The following is a 10,779-nucleotide window of genomic DNA, read 5'->3' on the forward strand; positions in this document are numbered from 1 at the left end:
CAATAGGTACACGTGTGGGGACTTCACAACCTCTACAAAGCTCTTTGGCACATGTTCTTTGCCCTCACAACCCACTTGGCAGGTTGGAATCAGGAGCCCGTGGGCAGGTAAGGACACTGCGCCTCAGGGGTAAAATGATTGTTTCAAGTTCCACAGCTCACCTAAGAAGAACCTGGGACTCCAAGGGAGATGAGGCCACCTTCTACAGCTCCCTAACTCAGTTGCCCACGGTGTGAGGAAGTGACTGGAGCTCACCCCTAAAATGGGAGACATAAGATCCTGGCCCTGTCAAGAGTGTGCCAGGAATAGCTGAGATCAATCACTTACAGCAGCTGAAGTACCCTGGCACATACTAAACACTCAATTAAGCAAATCACGATTACTGTTGTTCCTTTGCCAGAGAAGCTTCTGCTGAAATCCCTCTCTAGGGGGAATCCTCATGCCCTAAATGACCCCTCCTTCCCGGCCCCGTAACTCCGGAGGATGCCCCTGCAGGTAGGCCCAGTCTCCTGACACCACCACCCCCCAACCGAGTCAGGAATAGAAACCGCCGCCTCCAGCCGCCAGCGGCCTCACTCCCTCCTCCGGCAGCGATCGATGCGGCCTTCAGCCGCGGGGGACTAGGCAAGGAAGAAGGAAGGAGAGGGCAGCGGGGCCGCCTGCAGTAGGAGGCTCTGCGGGGCCGGCGGGACAGCAGCGAGACCGAGTATAGCCAGCGGCCCCCAGCCTCGGTGACTTTGGGACAGACACAGGAGGCGCCCGGGAGGTGCCACGACAGGTAAGGGGCCTCCTCTGGGGAGGGACGTGGCTCCGGGATGGTCCGGGGCAGCCAGAGTGGGAGGCGGGGCTGCCTGGGGTTCCTGGTGCTCTTACCCCCTCTAAGAGACCTCCCACCCCGCAAGGAGGAAGCAGTGTGGGGTGGCCGCGCTTTGGAGACCCTGGCTGGTCCAGTTTACTCATCTGTAAAATGGGATTAGAAAACCTCCCTGGCAGGGTTGGTGTAGAGATTAAACCAAGTGAGGTGTGCATGGAGCCCAGAGAAGTGACTAGCAGATAGGAGGTGCTCAAAATAAGTGTGTGGAGAGAGAATGAAATGAAAAAAACCTGGTGTCCAACCTTAGCTGTGCCATGGACTAGCAGGGTGATTTTGAACAAGTCACTTAATCTTTCTTACTGATCTTCAGGTTCTTGTCAGAAAATGTTTGTTGAATTAATTATCCCATTTCACAGAGCAGGAAAGTGAGTTCCAGATGGACAAAGGGATTTGTCCAATATTATGCTTCTAATGGGTGATGGAACTGGATTAGAAATTTCATTTTTTGATGGCAAATGCAGGTGGAGATCCAAGTGGAGGTGGGAGTGGAGCTACATCACACATGTTTATTGTGCATTGATTATGTGCCAGGGACCATGCTGGCAATCAACATCTTGCATCATTTAATCCTCTGAGCCTCTCCTGGAAAGTATGATGCTACTCGGTTCCACAGATAGGGAAACAAGCCCAGAGAGAGGGCAACGAATGCACTCAAGGTCAGCAGCTAGTAAGTGGCAGACTCAGGTCCGACCAGAGGGTAGTACACGGGATTAACATTTATTGAGCATCTACTGTTTACCCAGGGCTTTGAACAGATACCACAATAATGATTCATCCAAAGCAACATTACCCCCATTCTAGAGGTAAAAGAGCTAAAGCCCAGAATGGGAAGGAGACTGGCCTGAGGTCACAGAGCTAATAGTAACAGAGCTAAGGGTGGAACCCCAAATTCATTTAACGCCAAGCCCAGGTGCTTTACACACACTTAATCCCTAGTCTAGGCATTACTGAACCCACAATGCAAATGAGATTGCCAGTGGTGAGGAGGTGTCACTAGCCTCCAATTCCAGCAGAGCCAGGAGTCAGGGGGTGGTAGAAGAACCTAAATCCTCCCTGAGTACCCACTAAGGCTAAGCACTTTCTATAATCTACCTTCATCCTCCAGTCATCCCCGGAGGTAGGTGCTATTGTCTACGATGTGCAGTAAATTGAGACCTGGAGGATAAATAGCTTCCTCAAGTCCCCAGGTGCATCAGGGGTGGAGATAAACCCAGGTTTGCCTGACTCCAGAAGATAGTGACACCAGTGAATAATTTATTAAATTCCTTCTGTTAGCCAAGCCCAAGAAAGACATTAGGTCATTTTATCTTCATAACCACACTTTGAGGTGAGTATTTTTATCTCCATTTCACAGAGGCTCAGAGAGGTGATGTGACTTGCCTAAGGTGACACAGAGAGCCAAGGTTCAAGGTCATGTCTGGCTGACTCTACAGATGTTTTACATAAGCTAAAGCAGGAGATCTCAAACTTGACCATGTATCTGAATCACTTTCCAATCTTGTTAGAACACAGACTGCTAGATCCCAGCCTTAGAGTTCCCGATTCAGTAAATCGATGACAGGCTGAGAATTTGCATCTTTGACGAATTCCCAGGTAATGCTGATGCTGCTGGTCCGGGGAACACACTATGAGAGCCTCCGGTCTAAAGTGGTGCTCCCAACACCCCTAGGAGGTAAGTGTTACTATCCTCATTTTGCAGAAGAAACAGGTTCAGAGGGCTGGAGGGCCCCAGATCCCACAGCAGAACTTTGCTGTAAATAAATCCAAGTTTGTCCTGGAAAAGGAGACATCCTATTGAGCACCCACTAGGTGCCAGGACATCCTGCGATTCCATTGCTTTCCTATCCTTCCAGGTAGATCTAAGCATTTATTTTCCAAAGGAGAAAAATGAAATGGGGGTGGGGTGGGTCAGTGATTTGACCAAAGTCAAATGATGGGGATGAAGGATAGTCAAAGCCAGGCCTGACTCTGAGTCCAGAGGGCACCTGCCACCTACTGAGCGCCTCCTGCATACCAGATGCTTCACACAGAGTCTCCAACACCCCTTGGCTGGTTGGATGGAGGAGGGGATTTTAACCTGGTCTTCCTGGAAGGGAAGCCCAGGAACTCCTCAGCGCGCCCTTCTGGTGTCCGCAGGGAGGGGCACTGAAGCCTTGGTGAGCGAGTGCCCGAGCCCTGACACCGGGATCCGCTGGCGGCAAAGCGACGAAGCGCTGCGCGTGAACGTGGGTGGCGTGCGGCGGCTGCTGAGCGCGCGAGCCCTGGCGCGCTTCCCGGGCACGCGGCTGGGCCGCCTGCAGGCCGCGGCGTCGGAGGAGCAGGCGCGGCGCCTGTGCGACGACTACGACGCGGCGGCGCGCGAATTCTACTTCGACCGGCACCCGGGCTTCTTCCTGGGCCTGCTGCACTTCTACCGCACCGGCCACTTGCACGTGCTCGACGAGCTGTGCGTCTTCGCCTTTGGCCAGGAGGCCGACTACTGGGGCCTCGGCGAGAACGCGCTGGCCGCGTGCTGCCGCGCGCGCTACCTGGAGAGGCGGCTGACCCAGCCGCACGCCTGGGACGAGGACAGCGACACGCCGAGCAGCGTGGACCCATGCCCCGACGAGATCTCCGACGTGCAGCGAGAGCTGGCGCGCTATGGCGCGGCGCGCTGTGGCCGCCTGCGCCGCCGCCTCTGGCTGACCATGGAGAACCCGGGCTACTCGCTGCCGAGCAAGCTCTTCAGCTGCGTCTCCATCAGCGTGGTGCTCGCCTCCATCGCCGCCATGTGCATCCACAGCCTGCCCGAGTACCAGGCCCGCGAGGCGGCGGCCGCCGTGGCTGCGGTGGCCGCGGGCCGCAGCCCGGAAGGCGTGCGCGACGACCCAGTGCTGCGACGCCTCGAGTACTTCTGCATCGCCTGGTTCAGCTTTGAGGTGTCGTCGCGCCTCCTGCTGGCGCCCAGTACGCGCAACTTCTTCTGCCACCCGCTCAACCTCATCGACATTGTGTCTGTGCTGCCCTTCTATCTCACGCTGCTGGCTGGTGTGGCACTGGGCGACCAGGGCGGCACGGGCGGCAAGGAGCTCGGCCACCTGGGCAAGGTGGTGCAGGTGTTCCGCCTCATGCGCATCTTCCGCGTACTCAAGTTGGCGCGCCACTCCACCGGGCTGCGCTCGCTGGGAGCCACACTCAAGGTACGGCCTTTGAAGCCAGGTTGGAGCGGGGATAGGCGGGTGTAGCCATCTGGCAGGTTAGCAGGTAAACTTACAAACCTCCCAAGTCCAGGCTCACGTTGAACTGAGACCCCGTCCTTTGTGCCAGGCACAGGGCTGGACACCAGGTGTATGTTTCACATGCAGTCTGATTATCCCAATAGCTCTGTAAAGAAGGGTTTACCTTTTTCCTAGGGAGAAAACTGGGGCATAGCTTTGCTTGTCTTTCTTTTTCAAAACAAAGAAAAAAGACAAAGATCACTTTTGATATATCTATCAAACATCAAATTATATGTATCATAAAGATGTGCCAAGCAGGATGCTGACTTTCTGCTAGAGCCTTTCTTCTGGCACTATCGGGGCTCTGATAATCATAGGTCACTCTTAATAGGTAAAGTCTAGGAATAGCCCCAGGAGCTAACACTTACTGAGCACTCAATCTGTGCCAATTTCACATCCATTATCAATTTAGTCCTTAGGAGAACTTCCTCAGGAAGATGCTATTATTTATTCTCTTCCCGTAGATGAAGAAGCTGAGGTTGGAGGGTTGGCTCTTTAAAGCCTGGTTGCAGTTTACTGAGCATCCTCCTGGTGCCAGGTGCTGCATTGTGGGTGAATCACTGCCCTGGCAAGCTTGCGCTCAAGGGGGTGAAATCAGCCTGGTTTGAAGAGGGAGGCAAGGCGAACGGCGTGTGCTGAGGCCTGGAGAGAGAACAGGATGAATGCTGGGAGGAGGACATGGAGGGAAGGAGATTCCCAGAGATGAGATTGAAGAGGTGAGCTGGGCAGGATACCGAAGGGCCGTGAAGTCTTGGCACATGATTTTGGGCTTGGTCCCGAGGGTATAGGAGAGTTCCTGAGAGGTTTAAACAGAGGTAAGTGTTATTGTCACTGCTTTGCAGATGTGGAAACTGAAGCTCCAAGAGGTGACAGTGCTTGTTGGAGGTTCCTCAATAAGCAGTAGAGCCCAGAGAAGAACCCAGCTGTGCCTGGCTCCAGCACCTCATGTTCTTTCTCCTAAAGCTCCACGCAACCCTGCTGATAATCCCCAGACAATGCTAAAAGAAAGATCCCTTCCACCCAAGGCTTAGTAAAGCCTCTTGTATGCCCTCAGGATACTGGGTGCTGGCAGATGACCTAGGCAGAATCCTAGGGCACTGGGCAGGTATAAGGAATTACATTCGCCAGACCCCCTGAGCTCAGCATCTCCCCAGGGAAGATCCCTGTGCCCCAGAACGCTGCCCTATCTCCTCCATGCAGAGAGCCAGGGCCCGACACTACTAGCTTTGTCTTCAGTAGGGGAGAAGAGTATTACTGATCAGGGCTGCCAGGGTCTAAGATGCAGGTGTAAAATACTCCAGATGAGAGCCTTGCTACTCAAAGTGAGGCCCCTGCCCACCAGCAGCTTTCTCATCATTTGGAAGCTTCCTAGACATGTAGATTCTCTGGCTCTACCCAAGACTACACAATTGGGTTCTGCCAAGACCCCTGCATGATTCTTCCACGCATTAAAGTTGGAGAGAGTCTGCTCTAGACTAGGGGTTCTCAGCCTTGCATTACTGACATTTGGGATCAGGTAATTCTTTGATTTGGGAGCTGCCCTGTACATTTTCGGATGTTTAGCAGCATCCCTAGCCTTTACCCACTAGAGGACAGTAGCACACCTGTCCCAGTTGCAACAACCAAAAATGTCTCTAGACATTCCCAAATGTCCCTTGCAGGGGTAGAGGGGAGGGGGGCAAAACCACCCTGTTTGAAATCACTGCCCTAGAGCTCGGCCTCAGGGACAAAGCAAACATACACGGCCATAGGAAAGTGAATTCTGTAGGTGGTCCAGGGGACTTATGTCCTCTCAGCTTCCTGGAGGAGCAAAAGACATTTTTATACTTTTCAGATCAGCCAAAAGTACATGAAACCAACTCTTTGCATTGTAGAATATAAACTGTGGTTGTCTTGGTTCCGCAACAGTGTAAAAGTCACAAGCTCTTCATTCCCTGGCTGTGGTGCCACCAGTAACCCAGAGTTAGAAACAGCTGTAGCCTAGCAGATACCTTGGACAATAGAAATTAGGCCTGTGCTCAATACCAGGGAGTTTTGCTGCCAGCTGTAGTTCAAAGATCTTAAAGTCAGGGGACCTGGGTCTTAGCACCAGCTCTATCTTGCTCTGACTTTGAACCTGTCCCTTATACTCTCTGGGCCTCACTTTCCCTATATGCCTAATACCAGGACTCTAAGCCCATCCACTCTGACTTGGCTTTCTACATTCTCTTTCAGCACAGCTACCGTGAGGTGGGCATCTTGCTGCTGTACCTGGCCGTGGGTGTGTCAGTGTTCTCTGGTGTGGCCTACACAGCTGAAAAGGAGGAGGACGTGGGCTTTAACACCATCCCAGCCTGCTGGTGGTGGGGCACAGTGAGCATGACCACCGTGGGCTATGGGGATGTGGTGCCAGTGACGGTGGCTGGCAAGCTGGCAGCCTCAGGCTGCATCCTAGGGGGCATCCTGGTGGTAGCGCTCCCCATCACCATCATCTTCAACAAGTTCTCCCACTTCTACCGGCGCCAGAAGGCTCTGGAGGCAGCCGTGCGCAACAGCAACCACCAGGAGTTTGAGGACTTGCTGAGCAGCGTTGATGGGGTGTCGGAGGCATCTCTGGAGACATCCCGAGAAACCTCTCAGGAGGGACGGTCTGCAGATCTAGAGACCCAGGCCCCCAGTGAGCCTCCACACCCTCAGATGTATTAAAACCAGGGATCCGTGACCCCCTGCCATGCCCCTACAGTCGGCTGAGACAGCCGAGATTCCTCCCCTGCTAAAGTTCTTCATGGTAGTGAGCCTCTCAAGATCATTCATGCTGTCCTGAGAAATGAGATTCAAAAGCTGCATTCCTTCCTCCATTCCTTCCTCCAAAGGTCCAGGGCAGGACAGTGCTACCCTAGATTCTGTGAGATTCTGCGAGCAACTCAGAAAGCTTTATAAACCTTCCTCCAAGCCATTCATGAAGCAGGCATGAGCCAGAGGGAGGAAGTTGAAAGGATGCTAATGATTCCTGAGCACCTCCTGTACATGAGCCAGGTCATGTTTGGCCCTGTGTTGGAGAAAGATAATTATCGCCATTTCACAGATGAGGAAACCGAGGCTAACAGATGAGCAATGCCTCTCCCAGATGTCACAATTAGAAGTGGCAGAGTCAGGTTTGGAATCTGGGCTTGTCGGTGGGCCTGGAGCAATGCTCCGTCAACTCCATCTTTCTTCTGCCCTCATGAAGTTTGCATGTGGGTTTTGGGGATTCATGGATCCCCAGAGTTGATCCACAAGGTCAGAAATCCCTTTCAGAGCCAGAGAAAGGTCCAGACAGGAGATTTGGATATAGGAGCTCTGGATCTCAGCTGTGGTTCCTTTCTAGGAGCATCCAACAGGAGTCAGCTCTCAAAGATGAGTCCTGGAGGGAAGGAGGATGAGTCCTGGGAGGAAGTACAATAGCATTGTACTTGCCTCTTTAGCTGGTATGCAAGATTTGCTAAGCAATAATCTTCCAGTCTTCCTCCCAGGGATGATGTGAGAGAAAGAAACTCTGAAGGGGCCCTGGCCTGAGGTCTAGGCGACCTAGCTGCACCAAGACCTGCTGTGAAAAGTGGTCCAATCCCTGCCCCCAAGTCCAGATTCCAGCCTCTCCGTCAAACGGTCAGAATCTATGACCCAGAGGGCAATGAAAGCCAAGTAGCGCAGAGGGGTCTCTTAACTTAAAGCCGGCTCAGCTCTGAAATGTTGTTGGCAGAGGGCTGACATATATGAATACTGGCTTCCCAGACCCTCCCCCCGCAGCCTGACCTTGGCAGTTCCTTTCTGCCCGTCACACAAACATCCAGCCCTACCTAGAGTACCCATCCAGGCCCATGTGTGAGAGTCCTGTCCCTTCTGGCCAGCTCCAGCCCCGTCATCCTTGTTGGGGGCATATCTCTCATACCCATCTGCCGAATCTTCTCTCCACTTGCTGAGAAACTCAGAGGAGGGGGTCCAGTAGCCCTTTCCACATACTGTGGCTACAGCACCCAGCACTGTGCTATTGTTGTCTGACTGTGGCTGTCTCTGTCCCATCACCCTGAGCCTCAAGATGGAAGACACTGGTTGAACTCTGGGCTTGGTGCAGAGCAGGTGTTTGGTAAATGTTGAATAGATAATTCCTACAGCCCACTGGGTGCCAAGCACAGAGGGGGAAAAAAAAGATAGCCAGAGAGAGACCTGGCCCTCAAAAAGGTGTGAACAAGACTGAAAAGGAGGTCCGTTCAGCTCTGCCTGCCCCGTCCCTGCTTGGTTCTTGAAATTTTTACAGTATCTTCCTTGTAGGTTCTTTACTTGCTTACTCAACAAATACTCGTTGGAAGAGTCTTAAACTGGGGCTTCATGTGTGGCCTGCAGTCATGTTTTGGCTTAGTCCAACAGTACTTTTATTATATTTTAAGAATTTGAATGCCTTTGCGTGAGGCATGCGCTCTCAGGTTCCCCATAGTGTCTCCCCCGCTGCCACCCACAGACAGACGCACACGCTGTTGTTATGCCCAGCCACTCTGATTTACTGGCTTCTGACTTGTGGACTGCTTACTAGTCTCAAGAGATACAGTGGTGGAAAAATATATCCCTATACTCATGAAGCTTACTGACTAGTAGGGAAGATAGACTCTAATGCAATAATCACACAAATATATCATAGTGAGCTCTACTAAGTACGGGTGTGTATGATGTATCAGGGACCATGGCCCGAGAAAGTGAGAAGGCTTTCCTGAGCAAGTGACAATCTAACCTGCCATCCAAATGATAAATTGCTAATTAAGCAAATGGGGTTCCAGGGGGGAGTACTCCAAGCAGAGAGAATGGCACGTGTGTGTCATATACAGGGTCTAGTACATAGTTGGCCCCCTACATATGAATGGATTCTGGGTCTCCAGATTGGAACAGAGGATGGAGCTAAGCAGGAAAGGGCTTCTCATGAATTCACCACACACATACCAGCCCTTCTGCACACTCTGCTCCTTACATCAAGGCCCAGCTGAACCCAGCTTAGGGGCAGATCAGAAGGGCTGCATGTACCACCCTTATGGTCTTGCCGAACACACCAAGAAACCCGATGGCTTCCAAATTTTCTGACCCTACGAACAGGTCCCTGATACTGGTGTGGAGAAAGCTCAAGAGAGAACCATCTGGCCTGAGCCCACTGTGAGGCTGTTTGTGGTCCTGGCAGAAAAGCAACAACTCGCTCCCCTTCCCATGTATCAATGAAAACCATTATGCAAATAAAGAGCTGGGCCCCAGGACGTGTTTCTGCTTGTGTGGAGATGGCTCCCTGACATGCTGCCTGAGTGACTGGAGAGGGTGGGTAATATGTGGAGTGACTTGGAATCCACATTCTCAGGCTCCAGTCCTGGATTTGGCACAGACTTTGTCTGTGGTTGTGCCAGCCAGAACAGGTTGCAAGTGACAGGAATTGAGTTGGAACAAACTTGGTCAAAAAGGATAATTTATTGAATAATTAAAGTGATGAATAACTGTTAACAATTAGAGTTTGGGGTATAAGCAAAAGAAACTGACATTAAGCAAAAAATGAATTTATTGGAAGATATATTAGTTTCCAGCAGCTGTTGTAACAAACTCAGACAAACCTGATGGCGTAAAACAGTAGAAACGTACTCTCTGACAGTTCTGGAGGCCAGAAATCCAAAATCAAGATGTCAGCAGGGCCACCCTCCCTCTAGAGGCTCTAGGGGGAAACCCTCTCCTTTTCTCTTCTAGTTTGTGGTGGTTGCCACCATTCTTGGCTTTCCTTGGCTGTGGCTGCATCACTCAAGTCTCTGCCTCTGATCTCACTTCACTGTCTGTGTATGTCAAATCTTCCAATGCCTTTGTCTTACAAGGACACTTTTGATGACACTTAGGCCCACCAGGATAATCCAAGATGACCTCATCTCAAGATCCCTAACTTAATCACATTTGCAAAAAGACCCTTTCCCAAATAAGGTAACAGTTACAGGTTCCAGAGATTAAAATATGGACATATGTTTGGGGCCACCATTTGGCCCACTACAGAAGGGTATCTGTGAAATTCACCTGATCAAAGGAATAGCTGACTGACGAGACCTCAGGAAATATAGGAATGAGGGGAGCTCTAGGGACCTCAGTAGCAAGACTCATGAACCTTCTGTTTAAAACACTGCCACCCACATGATCTGCCTCCAGTCACCTTTCTTCCCTGTATCATCCTGCTCACAGTTCTAATCCCAGGAGAGAGTCTGATTTCACTTGAGTCATATGCCTCTCTCTTGGGAGGGATGGAGGGCAAGGTACTGTATTCGTATTTGCAGCAGTTGGAGGAAAGGTACTTACCCAAAGAAAAGACCACGTATTGTCACCAAAATAAAGGCAAAAGGTATTAATAGGAAAAAATAGCATACCATACACTCCCATACTTTTCCCATACACACAGATTTATGCATGTTTCTAACATAAGGAAACTCTCTTATATATAACCAAAATATATTGATCTCCCAAAGGAAAGACACCCTATGGGGCATATCCTGTTCATGAATCCAGCTATAAGTTCATTCTTCCACTGGTACCACTAATTCTATCTCAGTATCCTGTAATATAAGGAATAAATAGTAAATGTAACTGCCACCAACATACCCTATATATACTAGAGGAAAGGAAAAGAAA

At 51.1% G+C, this 10,779-nt stretch overlaps 1 protein-coding gene across 1 annotated transcript; it reads left to right on the top strand.

Moving 5' to 3' along the window:
• The first annotated feature begins 367 nt into the window (after positions 1–367).
• On the top strand, positions 368–9,381 carry LOC105496423 (potassium voltage-gated channel modifier subfamily S member 1). Its single transcript, XM_011766831.3, has 4 exons — positions 368–778; positions 2,468–2,546; positions 3,011–4,053; positions 6,346–9,381. Exons 2-4 carry the CDS (start codon positions 2,471–2,473, stop codon positions 6,814–6,816), a joined length of 1,590 nt encoding a protein of 529 aa, XP_011765133.1. The 5' UTR covers positions 368–778; positions 2,468–2,470; the 3' UTR covers positions 6,817–9,381.
• The last annotated feature ends 1,398 nt before the right edge of the window (positions 9,382–10,779 follow it).

Source organism: Macaca nemestrina, chromosome 15 (assembly GCF_043159975.1).
Source record: "Macaca nemestrina isolate mMacNem1 chromosome 15, mMacNem.hap1, whole genome shotgun sequence".
NCBI classification, from domain to species: domain Eukaryota; kingdom Metazoa; phylum Chordata; class Mammalia; order Primates; family Cercopithecidae; genus Macaca; species Macaca nemestrina.